The sequence below is a fragment of the Panthera leo genome, chromosome B4 (genome assembly GCF_018350215.1).
Source record: "Panthera leo isolate Ple1 chromosome B4, P.leo_Ple1_pat1.1, whole genome shotgun sequence".
In the NCBI taxonomy this organism is placed as follows: domain Eukaryota; kingdom Metazoa; phylum Chordata; class Mammalia; order Carnivora; family Felidae; genus Panthera; species Panthera leo.
The window spans coordinates 120,073,553-120,100,866 of record NC_056685.1 but is presented as its reverse complement, the minus strand read 5'-3'; the positions used below and the strand labels follow the sequence as shown (position 1 = coordinate 120,100,866).

At 34.6% G+C, this 27,314-nt stretch overlaps 1 protein-coding gene and 1 long non-coding RNA gene across 5 annotated transcripts in view; one reads left to right on the top strand and one right to left on the bottom strand.

Moving 5' to 3' along the window:
- Window positions 1-26,562, top strand: part of UHRF1BP1L (UHRF1 binding protein 1 like) — a 111,272-nt gene extending 84,710 nt beyond the window's left edge. For both annotated transcript variants that reach the window (XM_042947493.1, XM_042947494.1), the window contains 4 exons: window positions 2,866-3,119; window positions 3,343-3,451; window positions 20,670-20,863; window positions 22,691-26,562. In XM_042947493.1, coding sequence (XP_042803427.1) covers window positions 2,866-3,119; window positions 3,343-3,451; window positions 20,670-20,863; window positions 22,691-22,810 — 677 coding nt within the window. In that variant the 3' untranslated portion in view covers window positions 22,811-26,562. The remainder of the gene's footprint in view (window positions 1-2,865; window positions 3,120-3,342; window positions 3,452-20,669; window positions 20,864-22,690) is intronic.
- Window positions 1-27,314, bottom strand: part of LOC122224982 — a 72,520-nt gene that overhangs the window by 3,021 nt on the left and 42,185 nt on the right. The window contains exons 2-4 of one of the 3 annotated variants that reach the window (XR_006205049.1): window positions 20,737-20,852; window positions 15,127-15,237; window positions 1,560-2,076 (exon numbers count right to left, since the gene is read on the bottom strand). This is a non-coding gene — a long non-coding RNA (uncharacterized LOC122224982). Of the gene's footprint in view, window positions 1-1,559; window positions 2,077-15,126; window positions 15,238-20,736; window positions 20,853-27,314 lie in introns of those variants that run through there. The other 2 variants (XR_006205048.1, XR_006205050.1) reach the window with 2 other exon arrangements.

Sequence of the window (27,314 nt, the reverse complement as noted above, 5' to 3'; positions counted from 1 at the left end):
GTTCAAATTTTTAATTCTTTTAAAAAGCCACTGAGCTGTAAATATTTTTCTTTGCTATATATATAGAATGCTGTATCTGATACATAACATGTTGAAATACATAGTCCTGCATGGTATCAAATAAGTATACTATCACCTCACATCCTGGGAATTGCAGGTAAATGTGCCATTTGTCTTTAAATCAGCATCATAGAAAAAAAATTGTCTCCAGGCGTTTTTCTATGTATAGGCCTTGCAGTTTACAATGTATCTGTTAAGAAATTTCAAGAATTTCTTGTTGGCAAGTATCAATCCCAAAAGCATGCAAAATAGTGGAAGCTAAATATACAATTGGAAAGGTTTCATAGTGGGCAAAAAACCAAAATTTCAAAACATAGACCCTGTTCTATTCCCAAATCCAAAACAGTTTTCAAATTGTACACTCTTAAAATTATTTCCAGTTGCTCAATTGTTTTTACTTATTTTTATGTGTCAGTTAGTACCATGTCCTATTAATTTGTTTCATGTTGTTCCTTACTGAAATCATTTTGAAATGTCCTGTATGTATGGATCATATAGTCAGTGCTAGTATCTTATTTTTCTCAACTGCCTCAGTTGTTTAAAGATAAAAAACAAGAAGGAAGCAGGGCATCTGGGTGGCTTAGTTGGTTGAGCTTCTGACTTCAGCTCAGGTCATGATCTCACGGTTTGTGAGTTCGAGCCCCATGTCGGGCTCTGTGCTGACAGCTTGGAGCCTGCAGCCTGCTTCGGATTCTGTGTCTCCCTCTCTCTCTGACCCTCCCCTGTTCATGCTCTCTCTCTGTCTCAAAAACATATAAACATTAAAAAAATTTTTTTTCTAAAAAACAAGAAGGAAGAAAGCAAAGGAAAAGGAAGGAGCAAGGGGAAATGAAATAAAAGGAAAAGGAGAAAAAACTAGTTTAGCTTGAACATTTAAAACATTAATAAACCATGCGAAAAAAGATTGACCTACAGTTTGTATCTGCTGTCACTTAGAAATTGCAAAGTTGTTTTTGATTTTGTTTTTGTTTTTCTATAATGTGTGGATTTTGGAGTCCTTTAGTAGGAAGACCTTAATATAATAATTTCATGGCATAAGAGGTAGAAGAGAGGAGTGAGTTTTGACTAGTGAAGATTTTGTTTTGTTTTATCTCTGCTCCAAATAAATATTCTTTTTGTTTGAAATTATTTCTGGCTCTCAGCTCCTTAGACTGAGTAGGTAATCTCTCTCTCATTCTGTGTGTGTGTGTGTGTGTGTGTGTGTGTGTGTGTGTGTGTGTGTGTGTAGATACGTGGATAAACAGATGAAAGGCAAAACAAAGTCACATTTACAAAGTTGTTTCTAATTGTCCTTATTATTAAATAGACGAGTTAATAAACTCTTATTTTTCTTGATGTAGGAAAGAACACTAACCATTATCAATTTGTGGCTTTTGCCTTTTATTTAATAAGAAAATCTTCTTAATTATTTAAAGAATGCTTTAGAATTTTATTTGAACTCTTCCTGTATATTACTTATTTATTTTGAATGTTGATTTGTAGTACTAACATTGATTAAACATTATCCTGTACCTGAAATAAAGTTACAAAAACAACTCTCCACTTTGAATTGTGTATGGAGATCTATCCTTGATGTATAAATATGGGTATGTTTATTTTCTTACATCCCCTCCCCCTCACAAATATGTATAAATTTGGCCTTTATAAGACTAAAGGATTCACATCCATGCTGAGGGAAAATAAACACTCCATCATGAATTTAATTAGTAGGTCTTTCTACAAGGACCCATGAGACTGGTGACTTCGATATTTCAATAGTCTGACTTTTCCAGAACAGTTAGTTTTTTGTTTTTTTTTTTTTTAATTCATCGGTTCTGTAAATTGTGAAACTGATCACATTTTTCTCTTTGCTGCTAGGAAGTTCATTTTTGGTTCACCTGTGACACAGAAAAAGTAAATAATGTGTTTGGAGTCATTAATCTTACTGCCCATCCTTACCTTTTTTCTTCTGTCCTTTTCCATTGCTTACTTATTTTTCATATGATTATACCATGAACATTTTGCCTCTTTTTGGAGCTAGGTAATGTAATATAAACAAAATAGTTACTGTGAGGGTAGGTTCACTTAAGTGGTCATACTGAAAACTTTTGTTTTTTAAAATCAGATTTTCTGTGAGTCTTTATTGAAATGATAAAATTTGTTTTTGAATTTAGTATTTATCTCAGCCAACTCAAAATCTTTTTTGGAACAAGGCCAAGGCATAAATACATGTATACTATATTTATATATATGTATAAATCAGTATAAACATAAATGTAATATATATCTCCCTTGCTTTAATTTCAGTTTTAAAATTGTTTTCTAATAGAGACATTTTATTGAGGTCTTGTCTACTTACTTTTCTAATTATATAAGGACCCAATTTTAATGAGGAAGGTACAGAACTTCAGGTTTTTGTTACTTCTTAAGAAATGGCTTAAGTGTCGCTTTAAGTGTCATGACTGTTTATCACATTTGTCTGTTACATTATAAATCAATAGATAGGTACACACTCAGACATTCTAAGTATCTTAGGTATGCATCATATCAGATTTATATCATGGTATATGTTTTCATGGCACCAAAACATTAGAAAATATAGATAGGTCAACAGAAGTGCCATGGAAGGTCTATAAAAATTGAAGGGCTGTGTATGGTATATTGTATATGTACTGTAAATATCATGTAAATGAAAGATAAATATTAAAACTTTAAGATATTATTGCTTTAACATTATACAAAGTGACAATAATGTCTGATGACAAATAATTGAGAGTTTTTGAATAGTGCTACAAGTTATGATTTTTATGTGTTCTTTTTCCATAGGTTCGGATCATAAATCTGTAATTCATTCCAAATCCTCTCCTGAGATTACTCTGAGATTTGAGAGTGGGCCTGGTGCTGTAATACACTCTTTGCTTGCAGAAAAAAATGGATTTTTGCAATGCCATATAGAAAACTTTAGCACAGAGTTTTTTACATCTTCGCTTACTAATATTCAACATTTTTTGGAAGATGAAACTGTTGCAACCGTGATGCCAATGAAGATACAAGTTTCTAACACAAAAATAAATTTAAAAGTATGTTAATAACTATTTATATATTTTCGTGTTGTGAATGTTCACTTTGCCGACTGGGACTTTAATTCATGCTTAAGAATGTGTCTTCTCTATAATATGTGCTTATTAGCATTTATTGATATGCGTTTTTGGGTCTTTGTGGGGGAATAATGAAAAGAGTCATAGAAATTAGAAATCATTTACTTTAATAACAACATGCTGATACCGCTTCTCTTTTTTACAGGACGACAGTCCTCGTAGTAGTACAATATCCCTTGAGCCAGCTCCTGTAACTGTTCATATTGACCATCTTGTGGTAGAGAGAAATGATGATGGTTCTTTTCATATCAGAGGTATATATGAAAAACATTGTAATTGAGCACCTACTGAGATTGAAAGTTATTGATATGCTGATTTGTTTACTTGTACTTCCTGTTTATAGATATATAATATGTGGTAGTAGATGATTGGGGGACAATTTCACTACCTTAGAATAGAATATCATCTATGTATGGACCTTTTACCTCAAAAATAACTCATCTACAGTGGCTTTAATACCTGTTCTACAAATGTATTTTGAATGAAAGTGACATAGGCTTTTATGGTCTTACCTGGCTCTTAAGCTTACTTGGGCTTCTTGATCTCTTTCTTAGCTTTATCTCCCACTATTCTTTTATATATAACTCAACCAACTTGGTGTACTTCCTATAACAGAATTTTTTGTGCACTTTTCCATCTCCATATTCTTATTTGCCTTCTTATTTCTCATTAGAATTGTATGTTTCCTTTCAAGGTTGTCTCAAGCTCCTCCTTTTCAATCAATTGTTCTTTATAACCTGGTGTAACTTCTTATAATTCTTGGGTACTTACTTATTCTCTATACATTAATTAGTTATAATATATTGCTATGTATTTAGTTTTACTTTTATCTCGATGTAAGAATTAGTGTCTCCATTGTAACAAGATTGTTAAGGTCTCTAGTGTAAGGGCTATATCTTACAAGGTGATGTAGAGTAGAGGAAAGAGCTTGGCTTGGTTGACTTAGGTATTCCGGTCTCACTTTATTAGTAGTTTCTTGAGAGTGAAATATGAGGAGCTGTTATATGCATCTATTTCATCTATCAGACCTCATGAAATGACATATGTTAAAAGAAGAATAAAGTCATACAGTAAGAAAAGTAAGTGCCATCAGAGGATCAGAAATCCTTGGGACACATGGGTGGCTCAGTTGGGTAAGCATCTGACTTTGGCTCAGGTCATGATCTTATGGTTCGTGAGTTCAAGCCCCATGTCAGGCTCTGTGCTGACAGCTCAGGGCCTGGAACCTGCTTTAGAGTCTGTGTCTCCCTCTCTATCTGCCCCTCCCTCACTCACACTCTGTCTCTGTCTTTCAAAAATAAATAACTGTTAAAAATTAAAAAAAAAAAAATCCTTGTAAGTGCACAAAATCAGAGTACTTTGCCAAAGAGGCAAAACCAGAAAAATCTGGAGCCGTAATCCCATCTAAAAGAGGACTGTTGCTAAGGTAGGATCAGTTCATGGGCAACTCTTAACTAACAAGTCTACCCTTCTGGAATTTGGGAACCAGAGCATCAGGTCAATAAAGAAAAACAAGTCAGTTTCTTTTATGAAATAGCTCACATGGAGCAAATAGCTTAGGTGTAAGAAGATAAGTTTGCTTTATGTCTCTTTCCCCCAAATACTTTAGATCCCAAAACAGGCAGGTCTGTCTTGTAGATAAAGCAGAATAGAATGCATCCTTTTTGTGGGCAATGCTTAGACCAAAGAAAGGAGAGACTGAATCTCACACAGAGTTCCTTTTTCTAAACTCATCACTCAAATGGTGCCAAGAGAGTATAGGAGACTTTTCTCCTCAAAAAGCATCCCAACAGAATGCTGAAATTAGAATAGATCCCTGAGGCAATAGGTGAACAATCTAGACACTTCTTTTTGAGACCATTTCCTGCGCTTCTGCCAAATAGCACACTTCAGTGGGGTTTGCATATAGACTAAAACATGGAGGGTAAATTCTACAGCTGCCAGGCCCCAGGAAGGGAATGATTTTATACCCAGTTGATGACCTTGGTATCTCTCCCTTCCCTCCACCCCATCACTGGATGTCAGCTATGGCACATAGAAACAACATCCATAGTCAAGAAAATGGGATAAGCAAACACCCAAGAATTCTCAAACATTTGATTGATTGTAAATAGGCAATAGTCATGATTGTAAACAAGAAATATTCTGTAGCTAATTGAGTAGAGAAGGAGTTTAACAAAGATTATTGGAATGGAATAGAATTAAGAGACCAGAAATAAACTCTTACATTTATGATGAACTAAGTTTTGACAATGGTGCCAAGACCATTCAATGTGGGAAAGACTAGCCTTTTCTACAAATGGTGCTGAAACATACCACAAGAAGGAGCCTAGACCTCTTCCCTGTATCATCCACAAAAATGTACTCTTCATGGATCAGAGTTTAAAGTAAGAGGTAAAACTATGTTAAAACTCTTTAAAAGAAAATATAGGAATGAATCTTAATGACCCTGGGTTAAGAAGCCTTCTCAGATACCACACCAAAAGTATAAATGACAAAAGAAAAATGTAGATGAATTGGCCTTCATGAAAATTTAAAACTTTTATGCCTCAAATGATACTGTCAGCAAAGTAAAAAGACAGCCCACAGGATGGAAGAAATATTCATAGGTCATTTATTTGGTAAGGGGCTCGTATCCAGGCTATATAAAGAACTCAAAACTAAAAAAGATACATAACCCAATTTAAAAATAGGCAAAGATTTGAACAGATACTTCTCCGATGAAGATATAAAAATGGCCAATGAGCACATGAAAATATGCTTGACGTCATTAGCCATTATGGAAATGTAAATCAAAACCACAATGAGATAACACTTCAGACTTACTAAGGTGACTAATCAAAAAGACAGATGATAACAAATGGTGGGAGGATGTGCAGAAATTGGAACCCTCCTACATAGCTGGGCTTGTAAAATGGTGTGGGTGCTTGAGAAACAATTTGGCAGTGACTCTGAAAGTTAAACAGAATTACTTATGACCCAGAAGTTCCACTCAAGAGAAGTAAAAACAGAGGTCCGCTCAAAAACTTGTACACAAATGTTGATGTTGACAAGAACAATATTCATAATAGCCCAGAAGTGGAAACAACCCAAATGTCATCATGGTATGAGTGGACAAGGAAACTATGATATATTCATACAATGGATTATTATTCAGCAATAAAAAGAATGAAGCACTAATACATGTTACAGCAGGGAAGCTTTGAAAACGTTATGCTAAATGAAACAGGCCAGTTATGAAAGACCACATACTGTATGATTTCATTTACATGAAATTTCCAGGAAAGGCAGATCTGTAAAGACAAAGTAAATTAGTGGGTACCTAGGGCTGGAGGCAGGATTAGAAGGAAATGGGGAGAGACTGCTAATAGGTACAGTGGAATTTCAGGGTGATGAAAATGTTCTAAAAGTGATTGTGGTGATGGTTGTACCATTGGAGAGTGTACTAAAAACCTATGGACCACGTACTTTATTAATTTTTTTTTAAATTTTGTAATGTTTATCTTTGAGAGAGAGAGAGAGAGAGACAGAGTGCAAGAGGGGAGGGGCAGAGAGAGAGGGAGACACAGAATCCAAAGCAGGCTCCAGGCTCCGATCTATCAGCACAGAGCCCAACATGGGGCTCGAACCCATGAACCACGAGATCATGACCTGAGCTGAAGTCAGATGCTTAACCAACTCAGCCACCCAGGCTCCCCTGGACCACACACTTTAAATGGGTAAATGGGACACGTGAATCATTTAACAAAGCTCTTAAATATATATGTTTTAGAATCATGGGAGATCTGGGGAACCAGGCTCAAGATTTACCTGTCAGATCCATACCCCCAAACCACACTACACTGTAATCTAGTGTGATGGGACACACTGCTGCCTGACATTGGACACTTGATTTTTCATTTTGCACTACTGTCATTATTGGTCTGTGTATTCAGCCTTACGGCAACTGCTGCAGTCAGCCCTGTTTGAACTTTTATTCTTAGGTACTTGACCTTGCCCCTACTGTCACTGCTGTTGCCCCCAGAAAGAGGAAGTTCTCTCCCTTCCCTTCTTTAGTATCTGAGGGAAATCTAAGGTGAGTACAATTTGAGGCAACATCTGTGTCACACTCATGGAAAGGAATCAGGAAGTTTCAGTAGTCTTTTCCAACATTTATTGAAGGAAGCAAATTTTACTCCCCCAATGAAATTCTTCACATTAAGAAAGGAATTCTGATGTTGGATGGGTGAAATAAATGACAAAATGCCTATTTCAAAAACCAATTAAGAGGCAAGAAATAAATGAATAATACAGTTAATGCCAAAGAAAAGTAGAGACTTTTATAAACACGTGATAGGATTTTGAACTCCTAGAATAAGAACAAGCTCTTATGGAAAATAATCGGTTAAAAATCTTTGAAAATTAAAAGTCTTATCTTTGAAATAAAAACAATAGCCTCCCTAAAACCACCAGCTTTAAGAGACAACCAGAACTGGACCTTTTCCTACCATCTATAACACTAGCACTTCCAAATCTGCTTGAATTATTCTGGTTAATTCCTAAGTTGTATTTCTTCTTCTGCCTTTGTTTGCCTGCACTATTACCAACCCAGCAACCAGAGTACCATTGTTAAAATTTAATTTGTATCAAATAACTTCTCAACTAAAGACCCTCCACTGGCTTCCTTTTGCAATCCAATTAAAATTACTGAGGTCCTTCCAGTGGCTTTCGAAATCCAACATGATCTTGTTCTTTGCTTTTCTCCATTGTTATCCCCTGCTGTTCTCCCCCTCTGCACCATTCATTCCTGTTAGTCTGACTCCTGTCTCAGGGCGTTTGTACTTGGCAGTACTTTTGCCTGGAATTCTCTTACCTCAGATATCCCCATGCCTCAGTTCATTACTTTTTGCAGGTCTCTGGTCAAATCCCCCCTTTTAGAGATTTCTGTCCATCCATCCTTCTCCCATTCCTGTCACTCCTTTTCTCCCTAGCCCTACTTACTGGTCTCAGTGAACATTTAGAACCTTTTGATATACTATATTCTTTCTTATTTGTTGAGTGGCATGTAAGTTACATGAGTGCAGGAATTCATTTGATACATTGCTATCCCTATCTCCTAAAATACTGTCTTGCCTAGTAGATATTCAAAAAACCTACTTTAGTGATATCTGGGTGAATAAAGACAGCTTAAAAACACTGGACACAGCTAAAGTTGAATATGTCTATAACAACAATGTGCAGTATAACTTCCTGCTTATGGAAATGTTCTATAATCTATAATGAAGTGGCTATTGAGCACTTGAAATGTGGCTAGTGCAATTAAGGAAGTGAATTTTAATTTTATTTAATATTTAATCAATTTAAATTTGAATAGCCATGTGTTGCTAAATGGCTGCTATTTTGTATAGCACAGATAGCAAAGACTGAACAAAGGGTATTCTAAAAAAGGGAGAGGGGAGGGAAAGCAAGTTTAAAAAGTATGGTAAAATCATTGAGATAACCATTAAGAAAGACACACAATAGGGAAAGAGTGAAAGAAGAATAGAGCGGCAAAGGAGCTGCAAGGAGCTGTAGCTCTAGCAAAGCACAGTTCATTGTGCAGGGGGTATCTGGGCCATGGGAATAGGGAAAGAAGTCTAGGGGAAAGAAATATTTAAAGATGTTGAGGTATATTCATAGGGTGGGAGGGCATCGGGTAGGAGAAACACATTTCTTTTGACCTGTGGTGTTCAGGTGGCCACACATACATGAAGGAGAGCATGTATCTAAAGAGAGTTCCAGAAAGACAGAACAGGAAAAAAGGAATTAGGAAACATAATTTAAAAAATAATGAAATGTCTCAAATTTGAAGGAAGAAACAAGCCTTCAAGTTGATAGAGCCAACTAAATGCCGAGCAAAGTGAGTGAAAGACAAATCTTACCTAGACATATTGGTGACATTTCATAATACTGAAGACAAAGAGAAAAGTCTTAAACTCTTTTAGAGAGAAAAGCAAAAGGATGAAAATCAGGTTTATTTGCATCATACTCTCCATTGGCAACATTGGATGCTAAAAGATAGTTAAGTAATATCTTCAAAATTCTGTGGGACAGTAATTTGAACCTTAACTTTTATTTTAATTTTTTTACTGTTTATTTATTTTTGAGAGTGGAGGGGGAGAGAGAGAGAGAGAATGAGAATGGGCAGGCGAGGGGCAGAAAGAGAGGGAGACACAGAATTGGAAGCAGGCTCTAGGCCCTGACCTGTCAGGACAGCCCAGCGCGGGGCTTGAACTCACGAATTGCGAAGTCATGACCTGAGCCGAGGTCAGACACTCAACCTACTGAGCCACCTAGGTGCCCCAAACCTTAACTTTTATTTTAAAGGCAAAAATAAGGGGGTGCCTGGCTGACTCAGTTGGAGGAGCATGTAACCCTTGATCTCGGGTTGTAAGTTCAAACCCCATGTTGGATGTAGAGATTACTTAAATAAATATTTAAATATAAAAATTTTAAAAAGTAAAGGCAAAAATAAGTTTTTTTTAATAGAAAGAATTAATTAAAATGAAAAATTAGTAAGGAACAGTAATAAGAAAGTAGTAAAACTTGGTGTTAAACCCAAAATTTTTGTTCATTTCTATAAGGAAAATTGTTTTTAATGTGTAACTAAAATTCTATATGACGTTTGTATGAGAGGTTGCACTGGGGGGAAAAGGAAGGGAAATAGGTTAATAAAATTGTGCTCAAGTTTTTGTCTTGTTTTTGTTTTTGTCCTTTTAAGAGGGCAGTTACACTAGACTTTGATAGAACAATGTGTGTTTAAATACTATGTGCTAATATTGTATATATAACCTTAGATTACTAACGATAATAATCTTTAAACCATTAGGACTGAGGAGAAACTTGGATGACAATATCCAATTAATCTAACAAAAGGTAAAAAATTAAAAATGGAATAAAAAGGAAGCATGATAAATAGAAAACATTAAATTAGAATATAACAGTTAAGTCATTGTGGTAAATATGAATGGTTTAAATTCCCTTGTTAAAAGGCAGAGGCACTAAGATAGTGTTAGGGGAAAAATCAAGGTATGTGTGGCAGGACATATTCCTTCAAATTTCAAAAATATTCCTTCAAAATAAAATGACACAGAAACACTGAAAATATGTGATCGAACAAAAATATATACCAGACAAAAGCTAACAAAAAGGAAATGAGAGATAACATTAAATTTAAAACTAACAGTGGGAAATGGGACAGTTTTTTAAAAGAGTTTTAGAGCATTTTTAGGTTTACAGCAAAATTGATCAGAGGCACAGAAATTTCCCATATACCCACTGCTACCACAGGTGCGTAACCTCATAGCCTCTCCTGTCATAAACATCTTCCACCTGAGTGATACTTTTGTTACAGTTGATGAGCCTACATTGACACATCATTATCACTCAAAGCCCATAGTTTACATTAGAGTTATTCTTGGTGTCATACATTCTGTAAGTTTGGGCAAACATATAATGACATATATCCATCAGTTTAGTAATAACTTACAGAGCAGTCTTGCTGCCCTAAAAATCCTCTGTACTCTGTTTATCCTCCCTCCCCACTGCAGCCCCAATCTTATTACTGTCTCCATAGTTTTACCTTTTCCAGAATGTCATGTAGTTGGAATCATATAGTATGTAGTCTTACTAGATTGGTCTTTTTCATTTAGTAATATACATTAAAGATTCCTCTATGTTTGTCCCCCCCCCCCCCCCAAGGTTTAATAGCTGATTTCTTTTTAGAGCTGAATAATATTACATTGTATGTACCACAGTTTATTTATCCATTCACCTACTGAGGGACATTGTGGTTTCTTCCACTTTTTGGTAGTTATAAATAAAAAACTATCACAAAACATCCATGCGCAGGCTTTTGTGTGGACATAATTTTTCAGCTCCTTTGAGTAAATACCAAGGAACATGATTGCTGGGTCTTACGGTAAATATATGGTTTATTTTGTAAGAAAGTGGTTGTACCATTTCTCACCAGCAGTGAATGTGAGTTCCTGCTGCTCCACATCCTTCCTTGCATTTATTGTCTGTTCTGGATTTTGACCATTCTAAATCACTGTTTAGTCATAAGTTGTTTTAATTTGCATTCCCCTGATGACATATGATGCAGAGTATGTTTTCATATGCCATTTGCCATCTGTTTATCTTCTTTGGTGAAGTGCCTGTTAAATTTTTTGACCCCAAAGAAAGATTTCATTGATAAAAGACCTCCCAAAACACAAGTCAGTCATAAACTTTTATCCATCTAACAACATAACTGAAAAATATAAAGCAACCCTATTTGTAATCGTACCATATAAGATACTATAACCATACTGAGGTGCCTGGGTGGCTCAGTCGGTTAAGCATCTGGTTCTTGCTTTTGGCTCAGGTCATGATCTTGCAGTTTTGGGGATCCTTCTTCCCTGTTCTTGCTGTCTCTCTCTCTCTCAAAATAAATAAACAGTAAAAAAAAAAAAAAGTATAACCATACTGAGAAAACCTGCTTCAGAGTACATTTTAAAATATTTTTTAAAAGTGAGTACATAAAAATCAATTATGGAGAATTTGAGTAATGTGGAGATATATATACATATATATATATATATATATATATATATATATATATATATGGATTCAAAAAACAGGAAAATTTAAATACCCATGAAACTTATATTTATTGAATCTCAAAGAAATAGCACCTGATTCCAAACCTTACAGTTCATGCAGACTGTTTGTCTCATTTCAGTGAAATAAGGTTTGTCATTAACACAAAAGTATAGCAGAAAATAAAATATTTATGCTTGATAAATTTTAAAACATCCTTAAAGTAATTCTTGGGGAATTATTGGCAATGAAGTGAGATTAGATTATTTTTAATGCTTCCCCACTCTAAAATGCTATCATTCAAGATTGATTCCTGGTATTTCTCACATTCCCTAAATGCAGAACCTAACTTACCAAATAAGTATTTTTTGCTAAAGAAGACAAAAGCAATATTGTTTTTAAATTAGAGGTTTGTAATATCTGAAAAAATCCACTTGCATACACATATTAGAGAAATAGAATTAAACATTAAAATGAGTAAAAAACTAATTTAAAAATCCAGGGGCTTTATGGCTCCTGATCTCAGGGTTGTGAGTTCAAGCACCATGTTGGGTGTAGAGTTGGCTTAAAAAAATAAAAAATTTAAACATAAAAAAAAAAACCAAGGTGCTTGGGAATTTCTCCTCCTTGAGTGTTCTCCCCAACATTTCTTATCTGTATTTTACAGTTAGGTACGTATATATTTTACCAATTGTGAACTGTATTTTATTAATTTTGTAGATTTTTATTTATTTTGAGAGAGAGAGGGAGCATGAGTGGGAGGGGCAGAGAGAGGCGTGAGAGAATCCCATTCAGGGAGGCCTTTGCAACATTTGGAATCGTGAGATCCTGTCCTGAGCCAAAATCAAGGGTCCGATGCTCATGGGACTAAGTAACCCAGGCACCCTGTGAGCTGTATTTTAATGCAGTAGCTAAAGGCCAAAGTAAATCACTGGTCAGGCAAAGGTATATGCATGAAGATTGGTTCAATATGGAAATTCTGTTTGCATTTGTCTTTAAAGTTGTGTGAATTTCAAAAAAAAAATCATGTCTTAGTTACTAGTCTACCCTAATGAAAGCAAGGTAATAACTATTTTTATTTTCTCATTAAGGCATGTCTCACATATTATGCACTTAATTTCTTACATCTGGGAAAACTAGAAGCTGATCCTTATTAAATGTACTACATTTTAAGAATATATTTTTTCTTGTCTTTAAAATGATATTTAATTGGGTCTTTTCAGCAGAGCACTTTAGGTAGTGAGGGCATATTAGAGGAAAAGACATATGCTAGATTTTTAAAAATATCTAAACTCAGAAGTATCAAATTTAAGGCATCAAAGTATCAAAACTTAGTATTTGAATTTAAGCAGTAGCTCTCATATATGTAAATTTAGATATCCCTTTCGGAAGCTTATTGGGATGATGGAAAAGCATGTTGTGCTATTCAGGATATTAAGCATCGTACAAAATCCAAGATAATTTATTTTAAAGTTGTTTTCCATTGGCACTGGAAAGAGAATATTTTAAGCCTAAACAAGTATGCTTTGTTTTATATAGAGTGCCTCATATTTTTATTTTAATGTGTTCCTAAAAGCAGTGTCATGAAGCAAATTGTTAATATTTGATGATTGATGTTATTTTTCTTATGATGTGGAAATTAATTGCATTAGAACCTTTAGTGTGTGAAGTATATAATGTAAAATAGGCTTAGTGTACCACAAATATAGCTAGTATGATAATGTATTATAAATATGACTCAAACTAATACATCAGACATTATAAACCACTATTAACAATTTTATGTGCTGCTTAGAATTTACAAAAGCTTTGGGAAAATGATTTGACCTTTCTCATACAGTTTTTTAAGAAATTCAAGGTACATTGGTCTTTTTTCTTCCCTTGAAGCAGATTATTTAGCAAGGAGAAGCATTCAAAATAATCTTATTGGTAGCTATTTCAAAATTAGTTGTAGGTGTTTGTTGCTGTGATAATGGCAGCTTACCTCATTTTTCTTTATTCTTTCTCGTTCTTTTAGTGTATTCTAAGGTATACTTGCAGCTGCTCTGGATGTGATTTTAAAAAGTTCATCATAAAAGAATAAGTATTTTTATATCTTTTTTGCTGCTTATCATAGTACTTCACACTTTCTTGGAGCATTCTTAAAATTACCAGTTTTTAAGTAAAGACTTTAATTTGGGGTGCGCGGCTGGGTGGCTCAGTGGGTTAAGTGTCTAACTTCGCTCAGATCATGATCTCACGGTTCGTGAGTTCGAGCCCTGCATCGGGCTCTGTGCTGACAGCTCAGAGCCTGGAGCCTGCTTCAGATTCTGTGTCTCCCTCTCTCTCGGCCCCTACCCTGCTTACACTCTGTCTGGCTCTCTCTCTCTCACACACAAATAAATAAACATTAAAAAATTAAAAAAAAAAATTTTTTTTAATGTTTATTTCTGAGACAAAGACAGAGCATGAGTGGGGGAGGGGCCGAGAGAGAGAGACACACAGAATCCGAAGCAGGCTCCAGGCTCTGAGGTGTCAGCACAGAGTCCGACGCGGGGCTCGAACTCACAGACTGCGAGATCATGACCTGAGCAGAAGTCGGACGCTCAACTGACTGAGCCACCCAGGGGCCCCAAGTAAAGACTTTAAATTAGAGAAACTTCAAATAATTTTTCAGCAAATTACAGTGGAAAAGTGCAGTTTATTTTTTGCTCCAGTGAAATATGGTTAATTAGATAAATATTTATAAAAGACTACTAATAAGAGAAAAAGGAAATGTCTGTTGAGTAAGTGTATGTATGTATGTATGTATGTATGTATGTATGTGGTGTATGTTTATATACCATGTCATGTGTTAATAGTAGTATTCTGGCTCAAAACATTTTTTTTCAGCCTAACACAGGTAAGACCTGACAGTCTCCCATGTGGAGCAATGGCTGTTGTGGCATTGATTCTCAACCCAAACGATTGTGATGGAGGGACTACCTCCCAATAGATTATATCAGAACGTAATGGGGGAGGGGCAATGTATATTTAAAGGTCTGTGATAAGCAGCTCTTCCATACACACTCCTAGAATCATTGCTGTAATGGTTCCTAACTGGGAATGTGGGAAGATTTTTTTAGTAATGAAACCTAGTGGTTGGTGTAAAGCCTAAACTCTGAAGAGTCTGTATGACCAGAGAAGAAAAATGAATAGAAATTTCTTATTGGAATAAACAAATAACTAGTAAAGTCTATATTTAAAGTCAGAAATTTATCAATACCTTCTGTAGTACTGATAACAATTAATATCTGGATAATGCTTGCCAATTTATAAAGTTATTTTACATTAAATATCAACGAATTCTTACCAGAACCCTTTGAGATAATTAAGGCAAGTATTCTTATCACCTCCATTTTGCAAATGAAGAAATGTAAGTTTAGACACATCGAGTGGCTTCTTCAAGTTGAAAGACCCTGTGCTAAGGGAAAAAGTATGTTACTGTAAGAAGCTGCCCATTTCATCCATGAGAGGCATGGGTTTTTTCATCATAATTTGTCCAAAAAACTTGAAAGAAGCTCTTTAAAGTAAATAAAAGGAAATAGATCTTTCTACTCTAACAGATTCCAATCACCTCTATCATTCACAGGTTCTCTCTCTTCCCATTCCCTCTCATCTTTTTACCTTCTTCCTCCTGCCCCTTCCCTCCCATTCTCTTCCTTTTTATTTCTTCCTTTTCACTTCCTACCTCCTCCTCCTTACTTACCTCTCCCTCTTTATCTCCCCTTACCCTGTACATGGCCCTTCCTCTCCTCCCATCCTCCCCACTCTTCCATTCTCCATCTTTCTTCTCCCTCCTTCTCTGCCTCATTCCTTCTTTCCCTCTCCCCATATGTCTTTCTCTTCCCTTCTGTCTCCTCCTTCCCTTTTTTCTCCTCATCCATCTCCCAATGATTGAAATAAATGGATTTCAGAATTGTTTAGTCAGTGTTTTTTCATTATTCTTAGGATCCCATGAGAAGTGAGATATAAGCTAAATAGAGGAAGTCCTGGGTCCTCTATTATCCTAACTATAGTCAGTGTAACTCAGCTCTTATTTTTAGTCTATATTAGCATTCTGTGACAAGTTTCATTTAAAAGAAGTTTTGCTCCTTTTAAAGTCTGAAAATGAAAGTATAAGTTGCTAATCAAATAGAGGTGTTATTAGAGAGTATAGAACTTGGCTTTCCTGTGGCATAGTATTTTCTTACAGTTTCTGTAAGTTTCTCTTACAGTCAGTACCAAGCTGAGTGGTATGCAAGTCTGAACCAACACAACAGTTTTTGTAGTTTTTTTCTAGTTATATTACTAAAAACATAACTGATGCAAGCCATTATTATAAAAAGTAGTTTCTGATCTGGGACCACTATAATAAAATGAAGCATAGAACGGACCAAAACTCAACTTGATGTCATTTAACCATGTAAATAGAACTATTCCATTTATATATATAGAGAGAGTAGGGGTAAAATTGATGGAATCATCATGGAGAATAATTTGGCAATATGAACAAAAGCTTTAAAAAATGTTTCTTCTTTGACTTTATCCCCTTCTTGGAATCTTTTTAAGGGGAAAAATTATATTGAGCAGATATTACTCCTTAGTCCACTCAATATAATTTGATTTGGCAAACTGCCATTCTCTCATTTCATTTTATTTTGGTGGACCTGACAATCATGTGACCCTATCACAAAAGTGGGAATAGGTCCCAGCTTGACCAATCAAAAGACTTCCACCTTTGGATGGGGGGGCTGGGTGGCTCAGTCAGTTAAGAGTCTTTGACTCAGGTCCCGATCCCATGATCTTGAAATCCAGCTCTGTGTTGGGCATGGAGCCTGCTTGAGGCTCTCTCCCTCTGCCCCTCCCCCACTTACGCTTGTGCATGTGTGCACACACTCTCACTCAAAAAAACAAAAAAAAAAGACCAGCCTTTGGGACACAGTGAGTGGTACATGAGTTGACTATGATCCAAGTATTGAGGTTTTGTGAATTGATAAGGACACTAAGAGAGAAAGGGTCACAGGCTGTAAAACTTGTTTGGGGTCATTAGAGACCACCTTTGCCATCATATGACTGGTCCAACACAAAGGAAAAGAAAAATATTGAGAAATATAAAATCAGGTTCCTAAAATGACACTCCAGAAGACATCATATGAACCCAATATCCACTATCAGTGATGGACTGAAGCACCATCATTTGGACTCCCTGTTAGAGTCAAATACATTTCCTTTTTTATTACAAAAAATTTTATTATTTTTTTATTGAAGTATGGTTGACTCACAATGTTATATAAGTTTTAGGTACATTTTCTTTTTTAAAAGCAAGTTTTGATTTGGGCTTCAGTTCACATGCAACCTAAAGTGCTCTGACTATATATGATCCAAAAAGGAAGAAAAAATGTTGATGTAGATACTTCCTGCCTAATTTTTTTTATTAAAAATTAGTTTTTAATAAAAACATTTTTGAGATATAATTTACATACCATACCATTCACCCAATTTAAGTATACAATTCAGTCATATTTAATATGTTCACAAATGGTGCAGTCTCTCCCCATTCCTCCTCCACCCCTAGACAACCACTGATTTACTTTTTGTCCCTGTAGATTTACCTATCTATTCTGGACATTTCATATAAGTGAAATCATGTAGTATTATGGCCTTTTATTACTAACTTCTTTCGCTAGATATTTTCAAAGTTCATTAATGTTGTTCCATATATTAGTACTTCATCCCTTTGTAAGGCCAAATATAATATTTATTATATGGATTTACTAAATATTGTTTATCCATCCATTGCATGATGGACATTTGGATTGTTTCTACTTTTTGGCTATTATGAATTATACTGCTATAAACACGTATGTATAAGTTTTTCTTCTGGGTATATATTTTAAGTATAGAATTATTGGGACATATAACTATTTTTAACCATTTGAGGAACTGCCAGACTGTTTTCCATAGTGGTTGCACCATTCTACATACTTACCAGTAGCAGTGCATAAGAGTTCCAACTTCACTTGTTTGCCAACACTCATTAATACCTGACTTTTTTATTATAGGCATCTTAGTGAGTATGAAGTGGTTTACCGTTGTAGTTTTGGGTTTGTTTGTTTATTCATCATGATGAGTGTACTCTTTAATCCCCATCACCTATTTCACCCATTACATCTCCTTCCCGCTCCCCTCCCCCCAACCATCCTCTGGTAACCATCAGTTTGTTCCCTATAGTTAGGAGTCTTTTTCTTGGTTTGTCTCTCTCTCTTTTTTCTTTGCTCATTTGTTTTTGTAAATTCCACATGTGGGTGAGATCATATGGTATTTGTCTTTCTCTGACTTATTTTGCTTAGCAATTACATTCTCTTCCTCGTCCGTGTTGCAAATGGCAAGATTTCATTCTTTTTGATGGCTCATAATATTCCATGTATGTATACATCTTACTTTATTCACTCATCTATCCATGGACACATGGGCTGCTTCCATCGTTTGGCTATTGTAAATGATGCCGCAATAAATGTAGGGGTGCATGTATCCCTTCAGATTAGTGTTTTTGTATTTTGGGGGGGTAAATACCCAGTAGTGCAATTACTAGGTCATAGGGTAGTCCTATTTTTAACTTTCTGAGGAATTTCCATACTGTTTTTTACAGTGGTTGCACTGCTTTGCATCCCCACCAATAGTGTGTAAGGGTTACTTTTTCTCCACATCCTTGCCAACACTGGTTGTTTCTTCTTTGTTTGATTTTAGCCATTCTGACAGGTGTGAGATGATGTTTCATTGTAGTTTTGATTTGCATTTCCCAGATATTAATGAATGAATGATGTTGAGCATCTTTTCATGTGTCTTTTGAACAGGCCATCTGGATGTTTTCTTTGGAGAAATGTCTGGATTTTTATGGATTTTTTAATTGGATTTTTTTTTAATTTTTAATTGGGTTATTTGTGTTTTGGGGGGTGGGTAATCAGTTGTATCAGTTCTTTATAGATTTTGGATACTAACCCTTTATCAGATACGTCATTTGCAAATAACTTCTCCCATTCAATAGGTTACCTTTTAGTTTTGTTGATTATTTCCTTTGCTGTACAGAAACTTTATATTTTGATATAGTCCCAATAGTTTATTTTTACTTTTATTTACCTTGCCTAAGGAGACGTATCTAGAAAATTGTTGCTACAGCTGATGTCAAAGAGATTACTGAAAGCTTAGAATTTTCTGTGCATAAGTTTTGCATATTTTTTGTTAAATTTATTTTTAAGTATTTTATTTTTTTGGTGACATTTTAAATAGAATTGTTTTCTTCATTTTAGTTTTGATTGTTCATTACAAGTGTTTAGAATAACAACTGATTTTTGTATACTGACCTTATATCCTGCAACCTTGCTGAGATCATTCATTAGTTCTAAGAGTGTTTTAGTGGATTGTTTAGAGTTTTTTTCTATATACAAGATCATGTCATCTGTGAAAAGAGATAGTTTGTTCCCTTCCCTCCCTCCCTCCCTCTCTTTCTTTCTTTCCTTCTTTCCTTCTCTTTCTTTCTTTCTTTCTTTCTTTCTTTCTTTCTTTCTTTCTTTCTTTCTTTCTTTCTTTCTTTCTTTCTTTCTTTCTTTCTTTCTTTCTCCCCCCTCCCCCCCCAAAGGAGAGTGCACGTGTGCACACAAACAGGGGAGGGGGCAAGGGAGATTGGGAATCTTAGACTGGCTCCGTGCCCAGCTCAATCTCACAATTGTGAGATTATGACGTGAGCTGAAATCAAGACTCAGACACTTAACTGACTGAGCCACACAGGTGCCCTATTTTTTTCCTTTCTAATCTGGATTCCTTTTACTTTTTCGTTTGTTTGTTTGTTTGCCTAATTGCATTGGCTAGAACCTCTAGGATAATGTTGAGTGAAAGTGGTGAGAACAAATACCCTGTCTTATTCCTGATCTTAGGGGGAAAATGTCTGGTCTCTTACCATTAAGTATGATATTAACTCAATAGATGCCCTTTATCAAATTGAGGAAGTTTCCTTTTGTTCCTAGTCTGCAGAGTATTTTTATCATGGAAGTGTTGATTTTTTCAGACGTTTTCTCCATCTATTGAGATGATCATGTGGCTTTTGTTGTATTGATGTGATGTATTACATTAATTGATTTTCGGATATTAAATTAACCTTGCATTCCTGGGATAAATCACACTTGGTCATGGTGTATAATTATTTATACATACTATGAGGTTCAGTTTACTAATGTTTTGTTGAAGATTTCTATTTTCATATTTATATAAGCATATTCATTTTAGTTTTCATGTGGTTTCTTTGGCTTTATATAATGAGTTGAGAAATGCTCCTCAATTTTTGAAAGAGTTTGTAAAGATTTGTAGTTAAATATTTCCGTGTTTGATATAATTCACCATTGAAGCCATATGGGCCTGGGCTTTTTATTTATGGGTAGGTTTTTTGATTCTTGATCAGACTCTTTACCTGCTATATGTGTATTTGCATTGTCTATTTCTTCTTTAAGTCTATTTTAGTATTTTGGGTTTTGGGGAATTATTCTATTTCATGTAGGTTTATCTAATTTATTGGTGTATAGTTGTTCATAGTATTCCTTTTAATTTTTATTTATGTAAGGTTGATAGTAATGTCACCTTCTTAATTTCGGATTCTAGTAATTTCTTTTTTTTTTTTTTGTCAGTTTAACTAGACTTTTGTTGATTTTGTTCACCTTTTCAGTGAACGAGTTTTGGCTTTATTGACTTAATTTGTGTTTCTATTTAATTATAATGTTTTCATACTAACAGAGATGTATTTCCTAAAATTAGTTTTTCACAATAGAACTTAATATATATCACATATTTTGCAATGTTACCTGAGCATTTTATTTGTCCGATCAGATTCTCAGATGCTTAACACTGGAAATGATTTGAAAAACAAAGTCAAAAGTGACTCAGTGCTGCTTACCAGTGAAGAGTATGATGTGAAGGAACAGCACAGCATCACTCAAGCCACTCAGACAAGTCCAGAGGTTCCTTGGCCTTCTCAGTTGGTTAACTTTCCTGGGTGCTCCTTTGATTTTACTAGGGAACAGGTAATAGAAAAACTAATTTATTCTCATTCAATTTGGGCAATTAAAACAAATACTAGATACTAAAAAGTTAAAACATTATTCACTTATTCATTTAAATAATGTTTATTGAGTGCTTATTATGTGCCCAGGCACTGTGTTAGATGCCATGGATATAGTGTTGAGCAAGATTGGAACATTCCCAGCTTTCACAAAGGTTGTAGTCTAATGAGAAGGTAGAGGAGTAAATGTGGGAGAGTACCAGTTCCTGGAATCTAGAAAAGAATCCTGGAGGATAGGTTCTTTTTGATGTCTTATTTTTAAGTTTGTGAAAGTATTATAATATTTCAGAACATTGGAAAAATATTTTTAAACAACTTTAATGCATTCTAACTTTCTGCAGTGCTATCAATATATATTTTAAAAATTTTCCTCTCAGGCTCTTTTCCATAATTTTTCAAAATAATTATTATTCTAATGTATATACTATATATATTTTTTACTTAACATGGTTTAACAAATATTTTTCCATATAGCTATATATCCTTCATATTTATTTTAATGGCAGAGTAATATGGATGTGAATGTACTATCACTTTTTTTTAAGTTTATTTATTTATTTTGAGAGAGACAGAAAAAGTGCAAGCAGGGGAGGGGCAGAGAGAGAGGGAGAATCTCAAGCAGGCTCTGTGCACAGAGCCTGACATGGGCTGGCTCGAACTCATGAAACTGTGAGATCATGACCTGAGCCAAAGTCAGGAGTTGGATGCTCAACCAACTGAGCCACCCAGGTACCCCGTGCTATCACTTCTAATTCTTCCTCTTAATATTTGTTAACATTTGAGTTGCTTCTTATTTTTGTTATCATAAATAAAATATCCAGCAGAATTTTAATTCTCTATGCTAGAACCAAAGAATGAGTTCACTTATCTGTTCACCAGAATTTTTTGGATGTCACCTTTGAGCTAGGAATAGAAAATTGAACAATATTTCATCCCTATCAAGAAACTTGAAGTCTAGTGGGAAAGATAGAAGTGTGTAATTGATGGTCATAACATACTGCAATGCAAGTGCAATGCTGGAGATTGGAGAAATATAGGGAATACCCAACTTGGTTTAAGGCAGGAATTCTTAAGCTGGACCCAAAGAAGTCTTGAGAACTTTTTGAAATTAAACATGTATGTATTAATGTATCTGTGTAAATGTGTTTTGGAGGAGAGAAAGGTCTTACTGAGTTTTATCATTAAATCTTCATAGTTAGGGGTTAGGGAATAGTTCGAAGAGGAAAAATTACTTCAACTGAGTCTTAATGTGGGAGGGGAGACCTATTGGCCATCTGGATGAAATGTTTAATGAGATATTCAGAATATGGGCCTGTGGCTCAAGACAAAGTTTCGTGCTAGATCAAGTTATGTGATAGACCCATAGGAGTAGATGAGATCATCTAAGAGAGTAAGTGACTCAAGTTATAGGATGACCAATTACAGAATCTAACAGAGTAGTAACATTTAAGGGTTCTTAAACAGCAGAGGAAAAGAAGAAAAGCCTGTGGGTGAACAGAGATAAACATGAAAGAACTGAGGCATAAAAGGTAAAAGAGAGAGGCTTAGGAAGGAAGAGCAAGGTCAGCAGTGTGTAAAACCACAGAGAGGTCGAGGGGATTTGAAATTAAACAAAAGCACTATTAGATTTATAAAGTGCTTCATCTTAAGTCCACTCTCACCAGCACTGGGTGTTTTTACTATCCCAAGTGTCACACCTTTAGATACTGTGTAAATAGTCTGTATATTCTGAAAATGATTAAATTCTCTTACTTCCCAAATTTATCATTTCTGAAATTTATCATTTCAGCTCATGGAAGAGAATGAATTTCTTAAACAGGAATTGGCCAAAGCTAAAATGGCTCTTGCAGAGGCTCACTTGGAAAAAGATGCTCTTCTTCATCATATAAAGAAGATGACAGTTGAATAACAGGAATGGCAATCAAAAATTAAAATTAATAGCTGTGGAGTAGGGAGGTTGTATTTATAATGTTATGTTACCAATAGCAGAAGACTTTCCTTTTCATGAAATGACAATAAAATGAAGTAGAATGTGATGAAGTGGTGACTGTTCCAAAGCCAGTTTAGAAAGTATTAGGTACGGGCATTACAATCTTTTGGTTGTTTTGTGTTTTGGGGTTTAACCCTCTTTTAAACTGGTATGATATGGGGAAGTCAACACATACTGTAAAATAATTACATGCCTAATGGAAAGAAGGTGTCATTTCCTAATTTTGATATCACATTATAGGCACTTTTTAAAAAGAAAATTGGAAAGCTATTGTGTTCCCACAGATTGCTGGTTTTATTTATCACTATTTGTTAATAATTTATTTACAAAGATTCAAATGCTTTTAGGGCTAATGTAATTAAAAGGAGGCTTACCTTTTAAATGTTATTAAAATTATGTACTTAAATCTATAGTTATTTAATTACTGTGGAAAAGTCCAATCAAGTTAATAAATTATATTGACTGGGTTTGAAAATTCTGGAAAATCATCACCCTACTGAACTTACAAAGTAACTTGAAAATGTGAAAAACAAATCATTTAAAATGATTAATAAACTGTATAAGTTAAAGCTATAATTTTCAACTAAAAGATCGTACAAATGTAAAAATAAAAAGCACAAACTGTAAAAAAGCAAAGCATTACAGTATATGGCCAACTGATTTAGAAAGCATTACTTGTACATTCCTTAAACGGTTTATGTTAGAAGTAAAAGAATAATTTAACTATCCCTACATTTGGTAGCATTTGTAACTACAAGAATTTTAATTAATACTATTTATATTATTTCTTTACCTTTATCTTTTCTCTATTTAAGGAGGGGAATGTTTGCAGAGAATTTTCTTTTCATATACATAAAATTTCATACCATTCTGGTAGTAACATATTAGGTAGATGTTTACACATATTGTATTTATAAAGCTAGTTTTGATTAAAGGTCTCTGTGATATAAATATTATCTTCTATAATAAGAATAATGGTACATTTTGAATTCTATTTTCTAGGGATTGTTAAGATTGAAACCAACCTGAGAGAGAAAATCATGCATTATAAAAGTTTATGAGTGTTTAAGAAACAGATGTTTTTAAAGATTTAAAATATATTTCTGATAGAATTAAACTAAGTAGGGTCTATTTTAAAATTCACATTCTTAAACATAAATATATCCAAGCTATAACATGAAACAGCTCAGACTACTCTTTCTTTAAGATACTTGAAGATTTTAAATGACATTACAACACTTATGGTGCTTTGCTTGTTTGGCATGACTTCCATAGCCATCCCTATATCGGAATACTTGGAGGAAAATACATGTTTCATTTACATTAAGTGTTGGAGTGATTTAGATTTCACTGAAAACAATACTGGCCTTTTTTTTCCTTCTGTAACATCCATTTTCATTGACATTATTTAAAAATACAGGCCTGTTGTGGGAGCTGAGGATATAGCAAAGAACAAATTAAATTGTTAATTTTTTACCTCAGAGTATTTTAAAAATCACCTTTAAACCATGTTAATCTAAAACTATACAGTAGTCTTAGACTAAAAGCAAAGGTCTAATTGAAGATTTAAAACATACAGCTTATATCGTTAGTTTAGAGTACTGTTGATTTGTAGGTATTCAACAAAAGCAGTCTCTTACACAAAAGCAGGACTGATGGGACATCAACTTCTTCAGAGCTGACAGTTTCTCAGGACTGCCTTATTTGCTCCATAGATGTTTTAAATTTATGGTGTAATTGTTTAGTGTTACAGAAGCTGGATGTTTTCCTTTTTCCTTTTCAGTTTACTTGGCCTTCTCAAGAAGCATATAAACAGTAGAGATGATAATTAATATTGATTTGAGCATTCTTATATGCTTTGTTGGACTTTTTAAATTTATAGTGAGTACTATTTTTATAGAGATTTAAAATTCATAAAGCACTTTGAAAAACATTATCTCATGTAATTCTCACAACAAATCTGGGAGGTAGGTATTACTCACATTTTATAACTTTTACCAAACAAACCCTGTGGCTTAAAAAAGAACAAGTGACTTGACTGAAATCACAATCAATAACTTGCCCTTTTGACTTAAATCCCAATTATATGTTTTTATTTTACCTTTGTCATTAATTCACAGATTTTGCCAGAGGTAGGGAAAGGAGTCATTTACTTACTTTTATCTGTTTTTTTTTTATAAGATAAATATAATACTTCTAATTGTGCAAGTGTGATGTGTGTATATTTTTCAAACTACTTAGAAGATAGTGGGAGAACCTTTGTTTAAGTTAACCCCAACCTTTTCACAGTGTGAGAAATACAGGAGTAAACCTATGATAAACTTACCAGAATTTTTTAATGACCATAAAGTAGAAAAAAAAAGTTGCCATATTTTTTATTTATTTTTACTTTTATGTTATTTGCACTGAGTCTCTAGCCAGAGATGTTAGTGATCACGGGCTGAAATGGTAATTGTGTTTTGCCTTTTAATTTTATGTACATCAAAAACATTTTCTTAGTATCTTGTATTTTTTTTCTTATCTCATTTTGTCCTAGAATTTCAAAAGACCACCCTGTGACATTAATTGTGATGAAGTGTTATTTTTATTTAAGCCACATAAGAATGGCTAGGTGTGATTGCATGAAAATATATGTAGAAAAATTAACCAGAAACTCCTTTCTGGATTTCTTGTAGTTATTTGGTATTTGTCACAACAAGAGTTATAATAACTTCCACTTTAACAAGTTTTTATTAATCTCCACTCTACTCAAGACATTTCGTATTTCAGTGAATGGTACCACCATCACCCTGGTTCCCAAACTGGAAACCCTGAACTACTCTTAGACACTTTCCTCTCCCTACCTGCCCCCCACCGTCAGCTCTTTACCTGGTCCTGTCATTTCTCGTATTTGTCGGCTTCTCTCCACCTCTCACCGCCTCCCTAGCTACCATCAGCACCTTTTGCCTGCTTTACTGCAGTTGCCTCCTGACTGGTCTTCCTACAGCTCCTCTGGCCCTCCTCTGATTCACTCTACTGCAGGCAAAATTCTCTTTTGAAGTGCAGTTTTAATCAAGGCAAACCCCCCCCCCCCCAATCCCTATTCTTACCCACTTTAATGGCTTTTTCTTGCTCTTAAGATGAAAACAAAAATATTTAAGTTAGAGCCACTATTTAGGGTATAATTCTGAGCATTAAAAGAGTTAACGTCCAAACCATTAAAACGGTGGCTGGCACATAATTGTACATCGTGTTTCAGTTACTTTGTTACTTCGTTGCACTTCAAGTATCTGGAATGAGTGGGAATTAAAGTGCTTCTTCCACCACAGGAGCCTTTGTTTGTGTTCCTTTGTCTGGAAATACCTTTTTCTGTTGCATTGCCTAGTTTAATTCTTATTTGTCTTTTCAGATCTCACTTATTCATCACTTCCTCAGGGAAGCATTCCTTAATTCCGGTCACACAGTAAGAACCACTGTTGTCTGTTATCACATGAACACATACCTCTACTTAGCGTTGAACATCTTTGTAATTTTATATGTATTTATTTGATTAATGTAGACCCTCTAGACTGTAAACCCCCATGAGGACAGGAACTGTGTTTTTGTTGTCAATGTTCAACTTTGTATTCCTTATGCCTCATACAGTGGCTGGCACATAGTAGGTGCTCAATAAATCTGTTGAAAGAATAAAATGAGTGGATGAGGTATCAAGGGTGTTTTTTAGGTATTAAGTTTTTCCTCTACGTTGGATTAGGAGAGATGGAACACTGGTAGAAAGTAAATAGTGGTAGTTATTTAAAGGAACAGACACTTTGAGTCCTTAGGGAAAGAAAAAGGTGGGCAATGGAGAAATTTGCGATAGTGTTTTCTTCAGAATTTTTAGTCTCTGAACTTGTAGTTGATTTATCACAAACCATCACAAAACAGAAAATTAGCACATCACTTCATGAAACTGCTAGAGTGCCAGAATGTCATCTGGCTTTGATTGTAACATATGGTGTTGTGGCTGTGAAGATCTGACAGTCCTATCAGCCAAACAAAATGGAAACAAGGCCAAAAGAGTACTGGCTGAAATAGTTTTCGATTTTTGACAAATTGACTAGTACACAGGATCCGTAGTGCCTAATTCCTTAAAGTACAAAAATCTCATTTTGGTACTCACTTGTTCCTAGAGATGGTGAAAAAAGTAAATTTTGAGCTAAGCTTCAGTTTATTTTTAAAAATGTGAAATACTAAAAGCTAGACTTAACACAGGATATAGAAACACAAATAATGTTTTTAAAACACTCATTTCTTCATTAAATTATACTACTCAATAAGTTTTTTTAATTTTATGCCACCTTTATTTGAGAAATACAAAGGTAAAAGGAAGCAAAAATGTAAGCATGATTGTTTTTACCAAATATTAGATGTCTGATGAATTCTTGTAGAGTGGAGGAAACTC